This window comes from Panthera pardus, unplaced genomic scaffold (assembly GCF_024362965.1).
Source record: "Panthera pardus isolate Hobbes unplaced genomic scaffold, ASM2436296v1 HiC_scaffold_8, whole genome shotgun sequence".
Classification (NCBI taxonomy): Eukaryota; Metazoa; Chordata; class Mammalia; order Carnivora; family Felidae; genus Panthera; species Panthera pardus.
Window position 1 is genome coordinate 100,576,255 of NW_026527013.1, and position 23,049 is coordinate 100,599,303.

Genomic DNA, 23,049 nt, shown 5'->3' on the forward strand with positions numbered 1-23,049 from the left:
TTAATTGCTATTAATTTAGTCCTTTAGTTTAATATGCACTGGCCAGTATAGTAGTCACTAGCCAGGTATGACCGTTGAGTATTTGAAATATGGCTAGTCCAAATTGAGATGTGCTGTCAGTATAATAAAATTCCTACCTGATTTCAAGGACTTAGCACAAATAAAAGAATGATTTAATAATTTTAAAATATTGATTGCATATTGAAAAAAGAATAATATGGATTTATTTAGTTAAAATATATTCAAATTAATTTCACTTTTTTACTTTTTTTTAATTAAAAACTTTTAATTTTAGAGAGCATGTAAGGGAGAGGTGCAGGGGTGGGGGGGTGGGGAGAATCTTAAGTAGGCTTCACATTCTGTGCAGAGCCCGACGTGGGGCTCAATCCCACAACCCTGGGATCATGACCTGAGCCAAAATCAAGAGTTGGATGCTCAACTGACTGAGCCACCCAGGTACCCCTCACTTTTTTACTTTTTAAATATGGCTACCAGATTTTAAACTGCATTATGTGGTTCACATATATCTATTGGGCAGAGATGGTTTGATGATCACAAGTTCACTTACCTACTTACTTTTCAGATTTGTTCCTATCCTTACATTGCCTTCAAGGTGTAAGAAGTAGGCACCAAACAATTTTCCAGTGTCTATGTGATTGTCCAGAAACCTCACATATCCCGTGTTTGTTTCAAAGGAAAGTTCAGAGAGAAGGCCAGAGAAAATACAGTGGACAATTCCTTGATAATTTTTACTGCATTGTAAGCATGCAGTAAGTGAATTCAAACATGAATTATTAAATGTTCAGTATGAATCTTCACTGAGAACTTGCCAGGATATCTTACTTCTTGGTCCTTGCAAAGACATTAGATAGAGTGTGAAGTTTTGTTTGAGTCACCTGGGTGAAACATTCTGTAGATACCAGTTCTAACCCCAAAATAACCTTATGACTGTTTAATTCTGGGGTCAGTTTTGTGTTTTTTTCTGTGTTATGTTCTTGCTTTTTTTTTTTTCCTGTTTCTTTGTTGTATTTTTTTTATTATTGTCATGTTTTTATCTTTTTAAACCTGTTCTCATACCAACTCTGTTAGGAATCAATCTGAGTTATATATCTGAGCAAATGTTTATGATCTGCTTACTAGGGCCACCTAAATATGATTATTCTATCAATAATGTCAACATTTATTGAGCATTTACTATAGGCTAAACTGGCCCCAAGCATTTTACGAACATTATCTCCTTTAAGTAACTATCTTTTGCAGATGAAGAAATTGAAGCTTATAGAGAGATTAATTAACTTGCCCAAGGTCATACACCAATAGGCAGAATTTGACACTAGTAGACAAAATTTGGATTCAAACTTAGATTTGACTCAGCACTTCCTCTCAAATACTGTACTGTTTGGGTTGATGTGCAGATGAAGTATTAGGTTGCAGATACATAATGGGCAAGGCTTTGTAGTCACTGAAATTCTCCAAAGATGTTTTTCTGAGGTTGAGCCAAGCAAAAATTCATAGTGAGAACATTATGAAGAAAAAACAAAACTCAGAAATAGAGCTTCATTCTTTATAGAGCTGCCTCTTTCATTTGAGGAAGTCTTAAGATTCTTTTCTGCAAAAGCACTATAGATTCTAAGAGAATATTATTCAGTTAGATATATTTTAGCAGTTTTCATGTTTAGTTTTAAATCATTAAGAACTCTAAAAATTCTTGGTTTCTTCTACAGGTCTAATAAATTGGATGTCTCTGCTTTACCTTGCTAGCTTTAATGCTCAGATTCTGTTAAAATTAATATTTCCTCAATGAATGTGTTAATATTGTATATTAACTGTGTACTGTTTAGTAATAATGCCTGTTTCCATTACTTTTTTAGGGTCCTGGTTGCTGTTCTGATCTTGCAGTTTCTTTTCACTATGTTGATCCTACAACTATGTATGAGTTAGAATACCTCGTTTATCATCTTCGTCCGTATGGTTATTTATATAGATATCAACCTGCCTTACCTGAGAATATACTAAAAGAAAGAAGTCGAGCATACAAAAATGAAGATCCAAAAGTAAAATGAGAACTCTTGAAAGAGAAACATAAATGAAGAGGTAAACTGTCTAGCATTGCACTGAAGAACTTCTGCATTTCTGATACAGAACACTGGAGTCCCAGTGAGGAATTCTTTTGAAGTGAACATTCCATATTAGAAATCTTTCATACAAATGACTGTAAACTGAAGCTTTAAGTGAGCTGTGAAATCTGTTAAAATGTGTTTTGATACAGTAATATATATATATGAAAAACTTGTGTTTTTAAAATGGTGGCCAGGCAGAAGGACTAGAAACAAGATTTTTGTTGTCTGTTCTTGACCACATGTATTATTTTCACTGAGAAACTAGAACGTTTAAATTTTCTAAAACTATACTGCACATATTAGTAAAACACACACATGATGCTAAAGGTCTGCCTTAAAGAAAAGTTTAGAAGGAAATATTGTTGCTTAATGTTATTTATAAACTCAAGACATGAGTTTATATTTGCAGCATGATATAAATGAACCAACCCCCCCAACACACACACACACACACACACACACACACACGCAGTTTTTGTCTAATGAAAAATTTCCTGTGATTATAATTGGCAGTATTTCTTCCAGACGAGGTAGAGTAAGAATGGCACTTGTCCTAAAGTGCATTAATAAAACCACATTTTGAAATTATATGGGCCTTGACTGTATTATATACTTGGTTCTAATTAGTAGTTTATGTTTTACTGAGTCCCTGTTGTCTCTTTTCTAAATATGTTTATTCTTGAATACAATTTTAATTATTAATATTTATTTACTCAAAGCATTAATAGCATTCTATAAATATGCATTTTAAAATATTTTGTTCCCAAATTTACCCATTGTTAATCATGGGTAACTAATAAATAGTAAATTTAATGCTATTTGGGGATGCTTTTCTTAGATCAGTGCCACTCTCAGGAATTACTAAGTGACATTTTTAATTGATTATTTAAAACTCATTCCAGCTACGTAATTATAGTTCCTTTCATTATCATCCTGTTGAGAGATGAAAATTTGTTTGTGCCTTTCATAACTTGTTTAAAGCAGAGTTTAGACATTCATTTTTAGGCTCTGAGGTGGCTATTGGTTACACTGGCAAAATAATTTGAATGTAATATTTTGACCAGAGTTAATTAAAAACATTAGAAAAACAGAGTGCGTAAACAAACTGAAATATGTCAGATACTAAAAGACCAAATACTTAATTCATGAATAACAGCCTGAATTTTGATGCAGACTTAATATTTTGGAATTTTTTTTTTAATTTGTTTTTTTTGCCAATGGATAATTCTAACAGCAGAATACACATTTAATACTGTCTTCAAAAATACATTCATAAATATTTCATTCTAACTTTAGTGACTCTATTTAAAGAATTTCTGGAAGGAAAGAAAAGTATATCATAACAGAATATTTTGCAGACTATAAGATTATCTTAAATGTTGCAAATTTCACATGGCTGTCATGCCATTGACTCTGCTACTTAGCTAAAGAGTTTATATTTATTGTGCCAAAACATGTCAAAATCATCTCTTTGGATGGTATTTTGAGAGGATGTTCATCTTAGTAGCAATTAGTGGTTATTATGGATTACTCTGTCCACAGAGTGAAAATTCACACCAGTTTTTACTTTAAATTGTTTTTTGTGGTTTTCACGGCAATATCATCTGCCAAAATTTCAAGTCATTCATTCTGTTGTCTAAACAACTCTTCACGGTGGTATGGATATGAATTTATTTGCAGTCCATATATGTTACTTTCTAAAAACCTTAACATTTACTCATGGGAAATTAACATTGTGATGAATCCTGGGGGTCTAGTCAGACCGCCTGGGTTTAAATTCCTGCTCTATCACTTCCTAGTTTTGTAACATTAAATAATTTACTTCATTTCTCTGTGCCTCAATTTCCTCATCCATAAATTAGGGACAGTAATACTACCTACCTCACAGGATTTTTATGAGGATTAAATGAGTGAATATATGTACAACTTTTAGAACGCTTGTCTGGCCCAGACTATGGAGCAATAAGTATAAGGTTTTATTATTATTCTGTTACCTTAGAGTGTAAATATTTGTTCTAAATGAATGAAAAATCTGCTTTAATCAAATATATTGAAATATTTCATACATTTCTTGTAACAAGTAATAGCTAGTTTGTATCTAATGCCTATTGTATGCCATATAGTATGCTTAGATATTCTGTGTATATTAGTGTTAATCTTCGCAAATTGGTTGTTCTTCCTGTATTATAAATGAGAAAACTGAGGCTCAGAAAATTAAAGTAACTTTTCCACTGTCACTAAGCTAGCAAGTAACAGAGCTAGGACTTATGCTCAAAGCCTGTGTGTTCATCATGCCATATCAGCCTTGAGGTTAGTCATTTAACATTATTTCCATTTTTACTTATTAACATGAGTGATCTGATCCATCAGCCAGTAATAGTCAGATTAACCAGCCCAGTTGTCAGAGTGGCTTTCAAATTGTGGTCTTACACTCTTCTTGCCTGGGAGCTTGTTAAAATGCAGATTTCCAAACCCCAATCCCAGAAATTCTGATTCTAGCATGGGGCCCATTAATATGCATTATTGCCATATTCTCTTGGTCACTGGTTCTCAAAGTGTTGGCCCTAGGTAGCAGTATTTGCATCATCTGGGAACTTGGAAATTCAGCCCCTCTGGGCCCACCCCAGACCTAAATCAGAAACTCCAGAGGTGGAGGCTAGCAGCTGTGTAAAGCCCTCCAAATGAGTTGTATTCATGCTAGTTTGGGAACCAAGACCTCGATAATTCTGATGCAAATAATGATTGGAATGCGCTGCAGATTTATTGCCCCAGAAGTAGGGTATCTTTCAAAGATTTAGATAAAGCATGTTTTAAGTTGGTGTGGTCCCAGATCACACCATATAAAACGTAAGAGACTTTAAAGATAATTTAAAGGGTCTGTGGGTCATTCATTTTGACAAAATTCTTTAGCTTCTTCAGATTGACCAATATCAGGGCCCACAAGAAAATATGTAATTCTCCAAGTTTAGTAATTTCACAATGGGGGCAGGAAGAGTTTAATAAGTACTAGTAAATACATACTAGTTCATTAAATAAGCATATCTGAGTGTCCTCACTTGTTAGTAAAAATTTTTTTCCAATTGTTAGTAAAAGCTTTTAAATGGAAGTAGCAAAATGCTATTTTATAATATGCAGAATGTTTTTTCTGCTAATTCATACTATCAAAATTTCATCACTTTTAAGAATCCATTTGACTGTCCTATATGACCTAATACAGCAAAAATTCTCCCAAGTATTTGACAGAGCACATAAAACCAGATTTCATGATGATGACTTACTATCTTTTAAATTAAGATCATTTGGATAAATGGTTGTAGTGTGGTCTCAAAACATAAGGCTTTTGCTATCTTTATGTTTTCCAACAACAGTATACTTATATTTTCAAGTGGGAAGTTCATAGATGATACAAAGCAGATTTGTTTTCAAATATTTTAAATTTCAGAAAGAGGAATTTTTGTTACTGTAAGAAAATTCAAAATAAATGGCCAGTTTTTAGTATTTTTTGAAATACAGTAATTGCATTTGAGCATTAAATTTGTTAACTGGTTATTTTCGTAATTGTCTCTTGAGATTAATTTTTCACTTCCGGGAACCTATCAAACTATTTATATTACCAGATTGAGGCTTGAAAAACAAAATGCTTCACTTTATTGATTAGATCAAATCTATCCTTTTATTCTTCCTTTAAATTTTTAGCTCATTATACTATTCTGTCTTTGACAATTTCTTCTTTGTATTTGTTGCTCTTTATTTCCTTTATAACTAATTTCCATTTTCTAACTACTCTTAATGCTGCCTTTGCAAGGTTAATTTGGCTGTAATTAGTGATTAGAATTTGTATCACTTATTAATAACTTTATACCTGTTAACTTCAGATTTCCCTATGAGATTGGAAGTTAAAAAAATCCAAGAATAATGCCTACTGGCTCTCAGGATATTTGCCCTACTTAAAGTCTACAGTTCGACATTCTAGATACACAATTATTAAATAAAGTTATGTGGATTCCATTCCCTCTACTCCCTTTTCTCAAAAACAAACCAAAAAACTCTGATTTATTGTAGGCCTGACAGAAACATTCTTAAGAAATCTGGGGGACAACCTGTGGTTTATTTTATGCTAAATGTAACCTCTCTTGATTTAAAAATATGACTTATGTTTATACATTGGAGTTGAAATAGAAATTTTAACACAGGTTAGAGTAAGAAATTTTACAAATTGTCTCTAGAAAAACCAGTTCTAAAACTAGTTTCAGAGGTAAATAGTGCTCTATTTCACCTCCATTTACCTCTGTAGTTTTTAGTTTTTATCAATTCATTTTAAATAACTTTGCAGGGCCCTACAAATTAATAATCCATATAAAGTATATGTTAGAGGGAAACTAATCTAACTGCTAAGCAGTGTGTTATATTACACAGTGAATATTTGTGTTTTGGAATTTAAAAATTATGTAAGGTGATAGTGTCATGAATGGCTTAAAAACGTGTGGTGACTTGCTTATTTTAAGTGATCCACTAACAAGTCAGAAAAATGTATTTTTAAATATGTTTTTTAAAGTGCCTTTTGAACATTTTTAAACAATGGATTTAAACAACCACATAAAATAAATTACCATGTTTAAAGCTGTTTTATCTGATTATTTTTAACTGATATAAGAGTTGTGGGAGAGACTAAGGGGTAGTTTTGGGGTTGTTTTACCAAAAATATTAATTCGTTTATTTTTTTTGAATAATTTATTTTTTAATTTACATTCAAGTTAGCATATAGTACAACAATGATTTCAGGAGTAAATTCCTTAATGCCCCTTACCCATTTAGCCCATCCCCCTCCCACAACCCCTCCAGCAACCCTCTGTTTGTTCTCCATATTTAAGAGTCTCTTATGTTTTGTCCCCCTCCCTGTTTTTATATTATTTTTGCTTCCCTTCCCTTATGTTCATCTGTTTTGTATCCTAAAGTCCTCATAGGACTGAAGTCATAGGATTTTTATCTTTCTCTGACTAATTTCGCTTAGCATAATAACCCTCCAGTTGCATCCACATACTTGCATATGGCAAGATTTCATTCTTTTTGATTGCCGAATTATACTCCATTGTATATATATGCCAAATCTTCTTTATCCATTCATCCATCGATGAACATTTGGGCTCTTTCCATACTTTGGCTATTGTAGATAGTGCTGCTATAAACATTGGGGTGCATGTGCCCCTTCAAAACAGCATACTTGTATCGCTTGGATAAATACCTAGTAGTGAAATTGCTGGGTTGTAGGGTAGTTCTATTTTTCGTTTTTTGAGGAACTTCCATACTCTTTCCCAGAGTGGCTGCACCAGTTTGCATTCCCACAAAAATATTAATTTAAATTATTTTTCCATCAAAATTCTTTAATTTGCATAGGCTTATGTAATTTTTACTGCAGTAAATATTTGTCTTTAAAGCAACAAAATACTCCACCTCTGATTTTGAATAAAAACCTTAAAAAAAGTAGAGGGGTACCTGGGTGGCTCAGTTGGTTAAGCGTCTGACTTCGGCTCAGTTCATGATCTCATGTTTGAGCTCCACATCAGGCGCTGTGCTGACAGCTCAGAGCCTGGAGCCCGCTTCGGAGAGAGTCTCCCTCTCTCTCTGCCCTTCCCCAGCTCACACTCTGTCTGTCTGTCTGTCTGTCTGTCTGTCTGTCTGTCTGTCTCTCTCTCTCAGAAATAAACATTAAAAAAATATATTTTTTTTTTTTAATTAGAAACACTCTGTTACCCAGGTAAGTGTGTGTGGGAGACAGGGGAGTACTTTTCTGTCTCTTGGTGTATTTTGATCTGTCATGTACACTGAGGAATTCATTTATTCAGGTAATTATTCAAATAATTATGCCTGGCATCTACTGGAAAAACAGTGGTGAGCAATATGAATGGATTCCTAGTCTCATATGTCTATAGGCAAACAAGTTAATAGAGGAATGAACAAGATATTTCAGAGAATGGTATTAATCAAAGAAAATAGTGATTTGATAGAGCAATTTTCTGGGTTAGGGTCTCAAGGGTGTCAATAAAGAATTCTGTCCCTCTCTCTGCTCCTCCCCTGCTCATGCTCTGTCTCTCTCTGTCTCTCAACAATAAATAAACGTTAAAAAAATTAAAAAAAAAAAAAAAAAAGAATTCTGAGGAGGTAATATTTGAGCTGAGATCTGAAAAAAATTTTGTATACTTCTTATATTTATTAGGTTCTTTGCCCCTACTATGTAAAAAATTAATAATTTTTTCACCTTTGCTTAATTATGCTTTGGGTATAGGAAAAGGCTTGGTGAAATGCAGTCAATAGACCAAAAACTTTGTGGTTTTAAGCATATTTCATCCAGAACTCAGGTCTATTTGTTGATATTAAATCAGTCTAGTACTTTTACAATATGAATAAAAATTTACCTACCTCTTCCTTAAACAGATGATTGCAGATGTTCATAAGGCCCTTGAGTCTAGCCTTTCTACCTCAATTTTCAGTAACTTGCCACCCAGTATGTTCCTTATTAGTGCACACCGTTATTTGGATTCACCAACTTTAGAAAACCTGAGGAAATAAACACCGCTTCATATTGCTTTAGTAGTGGAGTTGTGCAATTTAATATATTCAGTTGCCCCATGTTTTCTAATTAATTGTATTCAGTTGTATTGCTAATTGATAAGTCACTCAAGAAGAAATTTATTTACCTAAATACATACAGATTTACTACTACCTATTTTAAGTTTTCCAAAGGTGTAGTCCTGGAAAATATACAGAATTATTGCTTAATTTATCTTCTTCTTACTAAAGGGAAGTGAAGGTAACTGTGCTTAGAATAATAGGACATAAAAATTATTTAATGTTTATAAAAAGTAATTTTTACAAACCTATTTGCCTGGTTACAGAAGCAGGAAAAAAGGGAAATAATTGAATCACATATTTTCTTAATGATCTTAAACAGGTAGCCAGCTATTTCTGAGATCCTTAAGTAATCATGGTATTTGGTGGTTTTTCCCATCTGAAATTCTCATAATCTTTACCAGGTTAGACCTTCTCTCAGTGTCTTACTGTCTTTAACCCTCTTAGACCACTAAATCTTCAAATTTACCCATAGGAAAACTGGTGTTCCAAGGTCGAATGACTCAGAACAGTTGAAGCAGAACTGAGTGGTGAAACTGAACCTGAGTCTGAAGTTCTAAAACACATGAAGATCCAGTCTTCTTTATAATATACTGACTTAGAAAGTAGATGAAAAACTGCTGGGTGCAGTTAAGTAATTTAAGATCACCAAAGACCTCATTTAGGGCTAATTGATTACCTCATAATAATGTAAATTAGTGCTTATTAAAGAATATTAATAGAATTTTTGCTATACATTAAGTAGTAGAAATTTATTTATCTTATTAATTCTGTAATCTTTTTTTATTTTTTTAATTTTTAGAGAGAGAGAGCACATGCGCGAGCAGGGGAGAGGAGCAGAGGGGAAAGAGAATCGTAAGCAGGCTCCAGGCTCAGTACAGAGCCTGATGCAGGGCTCAATCTACTGTGAGATCATGACCTGAGCCGAAATCAAGAATCAGACACTTAACTGACTGAGCCACTTAGGTGCCACACTAATTCAGTAGTCTTTACAAATGCTAAACTTACAGTATATTTCCTGAATTTATTCCTTGACTGTAGATCACCGCATAGAATTATTTGAAACTCACTTGTCAGGATGTCTTTAAAAGGGTTTTCTTTTTTCTCCTTTGCACCCAAACTTCCTGTCACTACTAAAACTGAAATACATGACAAAAAGTAGAAGCTGTGAAAATGCAAAGCATTTACCGGAAAGCACAGTTATTTACATCAGTGAGATTATTTTTTTTAAAGAAGTTAAAGTAGGTTGATTTCCTTTGACACCATTTTTCTTCAGACTTCCACCTTATGTGACAGGATGGTAGTGGTTGCCTCCCTAAGTTATTGTACTTTTTACACCTAAGAATTAAAAATTAGCCTCACTCCATGGCATATCATGTTAAACTCAAGAGTTGTTTTGTTTACTTACTCTTTCACCTCTCCCACAGGTGATTCTCCAAGCTTCTGTATACACAGTCAGCAAATATTTGATTTACTTTGTTAGCTTTAATACTTGTCACAATCACACCCGGGAGGCCCAGGTGTGGCAATACAGACATCAAGTCTCCTAATAGCCTAATTCTAAACCAGTCAGGGCACACTGTCTTTCATATGAGAAAGAATGACAGAAACAATCTGACAAGTAACAATGGGGCTTCTAGAGCCAAGGGTGGCTGTGGTTAAATTAAATCTTCACTGTTCCTGATACTTGAGAGCTGTCTTTTAGGAATACTTGCCCTCCCCCATTAACAAAACAGGGAACAAAACTCCTCTAGGGACCCCACTCTTCATTTAGTTCAACAGTTTGGATAGAAAAGGGAGATGTGCTTTGAGGCCACACAAGTACAGTGACCCCATTTTCCACCTCATGCATTGCACACAGGAAAAGATATTTTGGTTCACCACTTTTTTTCTTCTTTAGTAGTTTAGTCTTGAGTCAAGGTAACTAAAGAATAATTTTACTTATGTATTGTGATCCCACAGTTTCCTTACCACTGAATAAAATTTAGCTATACATTTGCACTCTCTGCTAAACGTGTAAGATGGGAGAAGGGTTACCATTAGAGAAATGGGAAAAGATCAGCCGCCTGCTATCCACCACCAGTCAGGTCTTTGGTAGACCTCTCACTTTTTACTACTTTAACAGAATAAGCACAATACCTTCCAGTGACAAGAGGACGATCACACTCCTATCAATCACTGTGAAGGAAGGACTGGCCAGGCTGAGGGCAGCTTGAGCTAGGCTTTTGCCTTGAGAGGAGAAGCAGCTTCCGAGTGTTGTGTAGGTCAGGCCTTTGCCCTAGGGCTTGTTGTTTTCAGTCTCTCAGTATCCCTGCACTTTCCTTTTACTCTTCAAGTCCAATTCTTACATTCATATGAATGACTTTTTACGCCCAGATACTTTGCTGGTCCTAGGGTTGCAGAGAGGAAAAGATAAAGTCTTGGCTCTGGGAATTCAGTGTTTAGGGAAGACTCCTTCAACTTAACTGTAACAGAGCCAATGATAGTCTTCAAATATGTCAAACCAAAATGGGCAGTGAAGGCTAAGGGCTTAAAGAGCAAAACTCAAAGACAAGACACACCTGTTCACTAAGATAAAGCTCTACCAGGTGCACTGCCAAGGCAAATAAGGCTGCCTTTTGGAAGCTAATAAGCTTTTTATGAGATTAGAATTTGAGGAAGGTCACCCAGTAACTTCTGTAATGAAAAATTTTCTTGGGCCCACTATTAAGCCCATCTATTGAGTTCTTGGTTTCATTTATCAAATATTTCAATTCTAGAATTTCTATTTGGTTATTTTGTATCATTTCCAGGCCTCTGTAAACATATTAAGTATAGACATTATAGAATCCATGTCTCCTACCCCCATTATCTGGACCACAACCTCCCCACCATGGGTCTATTTCTATTGTCACTTCTTTTGGTAATTCAGTTACATTTTCCTGTCTTATTTAAAAAAAAAAAAAAAATTTTTTTTAAATGTTTATTTCTGAGAGAGAGAGAGAGACCGAGCTTGAGTGGGGCAGGGGCAGAGGGAGGGAGACACAGAATCCGAAGCAGGCTCTAGGCTCTGAGCCCTCAGCACAGAGCCCAACACGGGGCTCGGACTTGTGAACTGCGAGATCATGACCGGAGCCGAAGTCTAACACTTAACCGACTGAGCCACCCAGGTGCCCCGTTGTCTTATTACTTTTGATTGAATACTATCTTTGGCCGGAACATTACACTTGGTAGTCTTTTGAATAGGACAAATGAATCTCACCTTATAGAAACTATAAAATCTATGCTATCCAGAGTCCTGCAGTGGCAGTAGTGTATATTTAACTGTCAACCCAAGAACCTCACTGACTTACTAGTCAAGTGGAGAATTTACGCAGAGAGGTCAGCCAAGCATTGCCCTCAGAGAACCAAATGAGGGAGGAGCCCACTCTGATTCCTGTGATGTGTATAATATCCACATTGCACTGACTAGTATTCAACCTAATAAAAATCCCTTTGTTTTAGACGGGATCAAGGATAAGCAAACCCGCATGGTCTTTAAAGGATAAACTTGTATTTAGTGCCTTAGCAGTCATACTTCAGTGAGGGCTCCATGAACTCAAATTTACAGAACTGAGGGAGTTCTGAGGAGGTATCTTGCATTCCTTCAGCATTACTGAGTCATAGAAGCAAGCCATACACTCCACCATGCTTAGCAGACCTAAATTCATTAAAAGCTCCATTTGGAGAAACTTGCAAGTATTCATCTAGATAGTAGAGGCTAAGGGTTGGACTCTGCACTTGGGAACAGGTACTGCCTCAGCTCTAAAGGAGTTTCTAAAGTTAAACATATCCTTAGAAGTCTGCAGTTTCTCAAATTTTAAAGTCAAGTCTTTATATTTTAAGAAAAGACTCAAGGTCTGGGCTTTTCTTTCTGGAGTTAGAACCTTGATATTATATCTCTAAGAATTCCCTGAATAGTTCAGGGACTCGGACGCCCTCACCAACAAATCAATAGTAGTGTGACAATACTGCACTTGGAATAAGCACAGACATTTCGAAGATAATAACTTTGACTTTGTTAGCGCCACATGCCTAATATCATTTCAGTCTGATAGAGTAGGTTGGTATTACTCCTGTTCACCAATTCACCTGTCACCACCTGGTCTTGATCGTAAAGTGGGGAGATACATTGAGAGCAAAAAATAAAATCAGTTCAATTTTATGAGCATTCCATTAAATGACTTCCAAGAGACAATCTTACATGAAGAGATGTTAAGAATAAAAACAGAATTAGGGAAAGGTTGAGTTACATATTTAGCTGAAAATTAGATGATGTTTTAGAATCAGAGAGAGCAAGAATTATGTCTCATTTATCTTTTTATCTTACACAGAGATTTGCAGAGTAGGTCATTCATAAATATTTGTTCAACTAAAAGGATCTCAGACTGTGACTTCATTACTTAAACCTTATATCGTAGCATATCTATGTGCCTTGGTCACAATCCAAGGGGTTTGGGCTAGATTTATCTTTGAAGACTCTTCTAGCCCAAAGCTAATCGACCTGTTGTGTCACCTTTCCTTACATTTTAATGTGTCCAGGAATCACCTAGTGTGCTACTTACAGTGCAGAATTCTAGGCCAAGTAGATCAGGAGTTGGGGCCCCAGAAATCTGAATATTTATTTATTTTTCTTTTTTTATTTGAGAGGGCACAGTAGAGAAGGGCAGATTAAGCAGGCTCCACATTTAGCACAGAGCTGAAGCGGGGCTCGATCCCATGATGCTAGGATCATGACCTTAGCCGAAATCAAGAGTTGGACACTCAACTAACTGAGCCAACGAGGTGCCCCAATCTGAATTTTTAAAATCAGTCCAGATAATTCCAATGCAAGCAATGTGGACCCTCACTTTAGAAGCATTGAATTGTATACTGACTTGCTTCCAGTGTTTGCTTGACATGTAGCAATTTTGTTATTTATCACTGTAAAGAATATACAGTGTTTTTTAACCTGGGATGATTACCTCTAAAAATCTACATATTACATTTTTAAAAATCTTTTGAAGCCAAACTTTTACCCAAGATGAATAGCACAGGAAACCAGAATCTTTCACACATGTCTTACCCACAGATAGCCTTCTGATTTCCAGCTATACTTAAGAGCACATTGTGCCCTAACTCTTTAGTGTTGGGTTAAGAAGTACTCTTTTCAAATTATCCCAATTTCCACAAAACCAAGGATATCAGAAGATGTAGAATGTGTCTATAGAATTATCTACTTTGGGGCATAAAATAGATACTTACATACATGAATCTGACATATGTCTTAACATCCAGACTGATTCTACTTTGTCCTATTCTTAGATACTATCCATTATTCTCTCTAGCTTAGCATCAGCATGTCAGTTCCAGCCAAATTAACACTTTACAAGATCCAGACTGGAGGTCAGTGAGCCGAGGCTCTTGTTATTCTAAAAAGCCTATCCGTATTCTAAGGAGTAGTGCTTCCATCAGGACTGCCACTTAAGGCTGTGTTCCCACCTGCCATTGCTGACCACTCTACAGAACAATTAAGAGATGAATTTGGGAGGGAATAATTTCCTGCAGTCATTTTTCGAAAGATGATGGAACATTCTTGTATGTTGTTAATGTTTGAAATGGCTCCATTATTTTGCAAGTGCCGTATCCTGGATAGCTAACTATGGCTAACAATCTACCCCTTGTCTTGACTGCACCCAAATCATGTCTAGTGCATCAGGGGAAGGAAATGAATTCAGTACACTTCTTGCCTCTCTGAATTTTTCACTATTCCATCATTAGCTTTTATAACTCTTTTTGGCAGACTAAATTGAGACTTGAGAAAAGAAATGTTGAAGCTCATGATGAAAAATTTTTAAATCCAATACGTTTTTTTCTTTGTGTTTTCTGGTCATATTTTAAACTGCTAGATCACTTGCCCATTCTTTCTTTCTCAAGCTAAACAGAGAAACACACACCTGATGCGTGTACACAGGCACAAAGACACAGACACATCCACATCCTCAGGTTGATGGGACTTGTTAGAATCTGTTGCCAGCCTGAGACAAGCTTGCAGGAAAGTGGTTGGGAAGTGGCCTTGGGAATCACGCCTATGGAGAATTAGAGGGAACAGCTTTGTGCAGAGGGGGTGTTGAACTGCAAGGCAGCCCTTACAGAGTCCTACACCAGTCTCTCAGAGAAACTCTAGCACTGGAATGGCCCTTCAGTCTTGTCCTGCTTAGGTCAAAGCTGTCTGACCTTCATACACCAATATATACCCATCATTGGATGAGGACTGCCCAGGGAGGGGCATGATCTTGCACAAGGTCATTCTTTTCATCAGGGTCATTCCCTGAGAGAAACATGGCTGAGAGCCGTCAGCTGCCAATGTCCCCAGCAGTTGGGGAATGGATGCATCAGACTTGAAGGAAGGACTGGACCACACCCCACAGTGTCCACTAGAGAACCACAGTAAAAATGTGGACATGAAACCTCACCTATGGCTGCTGTCTTTGGGCCTTTAGTTTTTGTTTTGTTTTGGCTTTTCAAGATTATTCAGACTTTCCCAGTGTCTCCACTCTTTATGCTTTGATTTTCAGTACTTTTAAGATTTCTCAAGGTAAAGATTAAAAATCAGGCTAAAACAATACTTACGTAAGACTTCTAAAAAATGCTCTGGGTAACTACTAGGTAGTAGGATATGCTCCAAAAAAGGAATTTTCCGAACCAGTTTGGGCTTCAGAGAAAAGTCGGTTGAGTTTAGGAGGCAGGGAAATTGGGGTCTGCCTGTGCTGTGTGATTGGAACGGTCATGAAATATCTCAGCAGCTCTGAAATCATTTTCATTTACAACTACCTGTGAACCTCCATGGTGCCTACCTGTCAGTGTCCTTCACTTGGCCCTTGGAATGAATTGTCTCCTCTTGTTATCTCTTTGTGTCTAATTGGAATTCCCAGGCTTGACTGCCCAATGCCTCCAACCCTTTGAGGTCAGGCCAGGCTACTGATTCTGTGTCCATGACCAGGGAGGGCATACATGTGAAGGTGACATTCCTATCCTGGTTTTTGCCTATATGCGAAGTAAGTTATGCCTAATATGGGAAATAATTTATACCTAATAAGCCTTCAATTAAAAAACGTGGCAGGTACTAACATCTCACCTGGAGATTGCTAAATACTGGCTGATAACAAGATTGAAGGATGGGTAAGAGCCATTGGGATAAAGGGGTGCTTGAAATAGGGAAGTGGATGGACAGATATGGTAGGCAGTATTTCTAAAGTTCCCTCTCCCCAAAGGTGTCCCATCCTAATTCCCCAGAACGCATGAATATGAGGAAATATCACTTCCATGATTCTGTTAATATAAAGCACAGTTTACATTAAAATAAAGGGATCATCCTGCATTATCCAGATGGGCCCCGTAGAATCACAGAAGCCTTTAAAGATGGAGAGCTCTTTCCAACTGGAGTAGAAAAGGAAGTCAGATTTGAAGCATGGAAGAACTTGATACACTCTTGTTGCTTTGAAGATAAAGGGGACCATGTGAGAAAAAAAATGAGAGTTGCTTCTAAAAGCACAGAGAGAACCCCAGCTGACATCCAGCAAGAAAATGGGGCCTCAGTCCTACAGTTGCAAGGGACTGAATTGTGCCATCAACCTCACTGAGCTTGGAAGAATATTCATCACCCAAGCCTCCAGGTAGGAACCCAGCCCAGGCAACTCTCTAATCTCATCCTGAGACCCTGAGCATGGGACCCAGCCTAGCGTGCCCAGACTTCTTAACCTACAGAACTGTGAGATAAATTAAGTTGGTGTTTTAAGCTGCTAAGTTTGTGGTATTTGGTTTTTGCAGCTGTAGAGAACTAATGCAGTAGCCAAGACTAACAAGTCTACTCACTATTTTGAAAAGCACTGTTGCTGTGGGGAAAACTAGAGGGTTTTTTTTGTTTTTTTGTTTTTTTTAAGATTCTACATATAAGTGATACCATACAGCATATTTCTTTGTCTGGTTTGTTACACTTAGCATAATGCCCTCCAGATTTGTCCATGTTGTTGCAAGTGGCAAGGTGTTCTTTTTTTTAATGACTAAATAATATTCCTATATATAATTATATATATTTACCCCTCTATACATTCCTATATATATGGATTTCAATATATATATTCCTATATTGTGTATATATGTACATAATATTGTATATGTATGTATATAATATGTATATGACATTTTCTTTATCCATTTATCTGTTGACAGACACTGTGGTTGTTTCCATGTCTTAGCTATTGTGAATAGTGCTGCAATGAACATGAGTGTTTAGGTATCTCTTCAAGATAGTGATTTCAGTTCCTTTGCATACATACACGGATGGGAATGCTAGATCAAATGATAGTTTAATTTTTAATTTTTTGACGAGATGCCACATTATTTCCTTAATATCTGTACTATTTTACACTCTCTCTCAGGGGAGAGAGAGAGGGAGAGAGAGAACTATGCTAAATATGATGATGATGTGGGTGAGGTGATGGATGTGTTAATTATCTTGACCTTGGTAATGATTCTACAAGGCATATGTGTATCAAATCATCACATTGTACCCTTTAAATATGATTATATTTATCAAGTATTCCTCAATAAAGTTATAAATAAAAAAATATTGTAGAAAAAGAAAGAAAAAGGAAACCAGAATCTTCCTCCAGAACCAGTCTAGCAGAAGAGGAGGAGGGTAGACTAAGATCCAAAACTTAATGTGCTGGCTTGAGCTTCGACTTTATATATACCAACCCATTTATTTCTAATACTTATCCTATGTGGCAGATACTGTTATATCCTATATCTGCCACTATACAATGTGGCAGATACTGTTATAGCCTATATCCATGGGCTGCCAACTGCTGTTCAGAGAAATTTACTGATAAGTCCACTGAATTCTTAATCCAAGCTGCACACCGGAATCACCTAATGAGCTTTAGAAAAAAAAAAAAAATCCGGATGTTCAGGCCTTACCGCTGACCCACTCAATCAGTTAAGTCCAGGTCTCTGACACTTTTTAAAGCCTCCTTGGATGCTTCTGATATAACCCATTGGTTTAAAGTGTGGTCTGTGGAATCTCCTCAGGGCCAGGGCAGACACTAGTGGTTGTCTCCTGACAGCTATTCCCTACTTCTTCGTTTACAACAGAACCCCAATTATGTTCAGGGAGAAATGTGCCTAGCCTGAGGTTGTTGTCTCAATTTGACACTCGGTGTTTCACTTTCCCAAATACCTTCCCATCTCTTTGTAGCTAGAGGCAACCTGTAACAGTCTGACCAAAAACATCTCAGGAGACTGCCTGGAATGGAGAATTTCTAGGAAAGGTTTTGCTTCTAAAAAAAAAAAAAAGATGAAGGTGCACAAGGGGAGCTGTCTGGTACCCTTCCTTGGGCATGGTAGTGAGAGGATGTGCTCCTGGGAGCAGCAGTCATCTGTGCATCTAAGCCTTAGATCTGAGACCTCTAAGGTAAAAAGCTAACATGCTGAGAAGTGAGGACAGAAAGAAAGCCTGAGACTCTGATGACATCACTGAGCTGCACAAACCCTGGAGCAGTTATTAGGAGACTTGTTACTATGTGAGATAGTTAGATTATTGAGTATTTTGTTACTTTCAGTTAAAAGCATTTCTAACTACACACAGGACTGATTTAGAATGCAAATCAGAATTTCTGGTAATAGGGTCTAGAGTACTTGCATTTTGAACAACCACCCAATTCTTTGTGCACTGACATCTAAATACACTGATCTAGGATCACCTATCCAGAAAATGATGAGGCTACTTCTAACTGGCCCATGTTTTTTTCCACTTTACTGTGCTGCAAAGGAATGGAAAGACATCTATATTCCTTGCATGTTACTACAGTCCTCATGGGAAAGTTGGTATTCTGTATATCAGAAAATAATAAGTAAGGAAATAACTGGAGAAAACATGTCCACAAGTTTTTATTTAAAAAAAAAAAAAAAAAAGGTCTCGGGGCACCTGGGTGGTTCAGTCGATTCCTACTTCAGCTCAGGTCATGATCTCACAATAAGTTCGAGCCTCCCGTTGAACTCTGTGCTAACAGCATGAAGCCTGGAGCCTGCTTTGGATTCTGCATTTCCCTTTCTCTCTCTGCCCTTCCTCCGCTCACACTCTGTCTCTCTTTCTCTCAAAACTGAACAAACTTCAAAAAAATCTTTAAAAAGTCTGTAAAACCCATATTTGCATATAAACCAGGAAATACTGGGTATGTGGGGAGGGATGTAGAAGAGTGGGGAGAACCAAGACAAGGCTCACTTTCACGTTCAGTATAAAGGACCTGCTGAAGGGTAGTAGCTGCCAGGGTCTCAGAAAATGTTCCCCATAATCAGGTTACATAACTTTTCGTAAATATGTTAACTCCACATATCAGGGTGCACCCTAATAATCTAGATATCTAGAGACAATCTCCTTGTCTAAAAAAGCTTCAGATCTCTCATTTTGAGTACCTTTGTATCTTCATCATGACCCTTAGAGTTGTCTCTAATATTTCCCATTTGGAAATGATTTCCTGCATAGGGAGTTCCATGTGAGCTCCTGAAGAGAGTAGCCATCTCCCTTTTGTTCGCTGTCGTATCCATAGTTTAAAGCACAATGCTTTGAACATAGTAGGAGGTATTCATCCAGCATCACCTGCAAGATCCCAAAAGACCCGGCAGGCAGATGACTTCTTAGGAACTGGTATTTTGTGAGGCACCTGGAACATGTCATTCGATCACTCTCTCAGATGGGGCCCAACACTCAGAAAATCTTAGCACTGTTCTAAAGGTCACAGAGCTAAGCAGCCGCAGAGCCAGCTATCTGAGTTTATTCCTGTGTCCTTTCTTCAGGTTCATTCCTCACAAAGCCCAAATCACTCTCCTTTAAAATCAATCTCAAATATATGTCTCCTGTGGAGATTACATAGAAGAGCAAGGTAACTATTCACCCTCAACAAATAGCATTCTGCCACTTAACAGAAAAGAACTGTACATTGTGGGTTTCTCTCAAATAATTACTCTCAAATAAATTTAATGTCCTTGACATAGAGACACATAACTCTTATACTGTACATTATATAAAGCATAATGACTGGTATATGGAAATTTAGTATCCATTCACCATGTTAGTACATCAAAGCACAAGTCTTTAGCTTTTTTTTTTTTAAGTTTATTTACTTATTCTGGGGGAGTGGGTAGAGAGAGAGGGAGACAGAGAATCCCAAGCAGGCTCTGCCCTGTCTGCACAGAGCCCTTCACAGGGCTCGAATTTATGAACCATGAGATCATGACCAGAGCCGAAACCAAGAGTCGACGCTTAACCGACTGAGCCACCCAGGCACCCCTGAACTTTCAATTTTATTTGCAGTGAGTGAGACCCTAACTACCTAAAGCCATGAGATTAAACCATTTGTTTAATGAATGAGCTTATTACTAAGTAGTGATCATGGGCCAACAAGGCATGAAGATTGAGCCATCAGGAAGCTTACGGAGAATTAAGGGAATAAAAACAGAAGGATGACATGAGACCTGTTTCTATACCAGATTAAAAGCATCCTTGTGTGTGTGTGTGCTCTTTAAATCCTAACTCTCAACAAGCCTGGATCTACACTGTTGGCTCAGCCAGGAAGAACAGTTTGAGGCACAAAACAGGCTTACTTGGATGGCTGGAGACCTTAGAAATGCTAAGAAAAACCCAAGAAATGCTGAGAACATAGAAAGAGACACTGGACGTATCCCAAATAAGAGTTCCTCAAATGGCATTAGCTTTTGTTGGACAAGTGTGAAAGTTTTGTTAAATCAACTGTTTTGATTCAGGAAAGAAGTTTATCTCTATGCCAGCAAGTCTTCTCAGGTCTGCATGTCTGTTATTTGGGCTTTTCGGTGTGCCTGTTGGCGTTTCCAGAGATATTTATGTGTTGGTGATACTCTATTGCATGAATACTTCCTAGGTAAAAATATAACTCCTTAAGTACTAGGTATGCTAAAACATAAGCCTAATTGCTAAGGAACTTACCAACCCTAAAATACCTACATTTTACTTCAAGGATAGCATTTTGGTTAGAAATGTGACACAAAAATCACTTAATTGATGAGGTCTGATAGGCATGTATGTTCCAACATGCCTTTATTAAGTGATTTTTAAAATGTTTTCCCCTTTTGAAGAGTTAATACACATGAATGGTGCAAAAATCTAAAGGAAAAGAAAATACAGGAAAAATGGCACATCTCCCTTATCTTGCCTTGCTTTTAAAAATGATACAATGGGAAGAAGTACAGGGCAGTGGAAAGAACACACTCTTAAAAGGAGAATAAAACCGAATGGAGAGAGAATATTGAGTTAAAAAAATTTTTTTTAATGTTTATTTATTTTTGAGAGATAGAGTGTGAGCAGGGAAGGGGCAGGGAGAGAGAGGGAGACACAGAATCTGAAGCAGCTTCAGTCTCTGAGCTGTCAGCACAAAACCCAATGTGGGGCTCGAACCCACGAGATCATGACCTGAGCTGAAGTCGGTCGCTTAACTGACTGAGCCACCCAGGCGCCCTGAGAATATTAAGTGAGTTTTAATCCATAGTTTGGAAAAGAAATGGACAAAAGCGTAACTCAGTCTGCAGAGAAGACATTGCAGGCAAAAGTGAAAATAGATTCTATGTGTGACTTAATACCTAGTACTCGACACCAGGTGCCTGACATATTTCTTTGCTTACTCCACAATCACTTGCAAGTTAGGTTTAATTGTCCCAATTTATTATTCTTATGAATCCCAGCTCTGCCTCTTTCCACTGGGGAATATTAAGTTTATGAAAAGTTTTGAACCTCACTTTCTTCATCTATAAAATAAGAATAAGCAATGTCATGAGCATGCGTGGAAGTTCCTTAGCACAGTGTCCCGGACATGTGAAAACTTAATAATTCTTTTACCATTATGATTAAGTTGTGTGCTTGAACCAATCAGATCTATGCTGGAAAACAACAAAGTATAGGGAATCCCACTCTAGTTTCTTATATTTTCATTCTGAAGATCTAACTCTAAGCTAAGCCATCTCAGCCCTCATCCTATGTGACTGGAGTTTTATTTCTCAGGAGGGAAATTGGGGTCCAAGAATCTTACTTGCCACTATAAATGATTATATTATGATATTTTGCTCAGTCTCCCTGAATCATGATCAAGTTACAAAGACGTCTACTTATATTATCAAAAAAAAAAAAAAAAAACAAGGAAGGAAGGAAATGAAAAAGAAAACCACGGCTGGAGACATTGCAGTCCTAGACTTCAAGCTCTATTACAAAGCTGTAATCATCAAGATAGTATGGTACTGGCACAAAAACAGACACATAGATCAATGGAGCAGAATAGAGAACCCAGAAATGAACCCACAAGTGTACGGTCAACTGATTTTTGACAAAGCAAGAATGAATATCCAATGGAATAAAGACAGTCCTTTCAGAAAATGATGTTGGGAAAACTGGACAGTGACATGCAGAAGAATGAACCTGGACCACTTTCTCATACCATACACAAAAATAAACTCAAAATGGATGAAGGACCTAAACATAAGACATGAAGCCATCAAAATCCTAGAGGAGAAAGCAGGCAAAACCTCCTTGACCTCAGCTACAGCAACTTCTTACTCAACATGTCTCTGGAGGCAAGGGAAATAAAGAAATGAGCAAAAGACATAAACAGACACTTTTCCAAAGAAGACATCCAGATGGCTAACAGGCACATGAAAAGATGCTCAACATCACTCATCATCAGGAAAATACAAATCAAAACCACAATGAGATACCACCTCACACCTGTCAGAATGATTAAAATTAACAACTCAGACAATAGCAGATGCTGGTGGAAATGCAAACTGGTGCAGCCACTCTGGAAAACAGTATGGAGGTTACTCAAAAAATGAAAAATAGAACTACCATACGACCCAGCAACCTTACTACTAGGTATTTACCCAAAGGATACAGGTGTGCTGTTTCAAAGGGACACATGCACCCCAGTGTTTATAACAACACTATCAACAATAGCCAAAGTATGGAAAGAGCCCAAATGTCCATCAACCGATGAGTGGATAAAGAAGATGTGGTGTATGTGTATATATATACACATATATATATATATGGTATATAAAATGGTATTATATATATATATGTGTGTGTGTGTATATATATGTGTATATATATGTATATATGTGTATATATATGTGTGTATATATATGTATATGTATATATATATATAATGGAATATTACTGGTGATCAAAAAGAATGAAATCTTGCCATTTGCAACAATGTGGTTG

General features: G+C 36.8%; 1 protein-coding gene across 5 annotated transcripts in view; it reads left to right on the forward strand.

The window, feature by feature from the left end:
- C1GALT1 (core 1 synthase, glycoprotein-N-acetylgalactosamine 3-beta-galactosyltransferase 1) overlaps window positions 1-6,740 on the forward strand; it is a 41,542-nt gene extending 34,802 nt beyond the window's left edge. For all 5 annotated transcript variants that reach the window (XM_019443405.2, XM_019443407.2, XM_019443406.2 and 2 more), the window contains exon 4: window positions 1,872-6,740. In XM_019443405.2, the coding sequence (XP_019298950.1) occupies window positions 1,872-2,063 (192 nt within the window). In that variant the 3' untranslated portion in view covers window positions 2,064-6,740. The remainder of the gene's footprint in view (window positions 1-1,871) is intronic.
- Window positions 6,741-23,049: the final 16,309 nt, after the last annotated feature.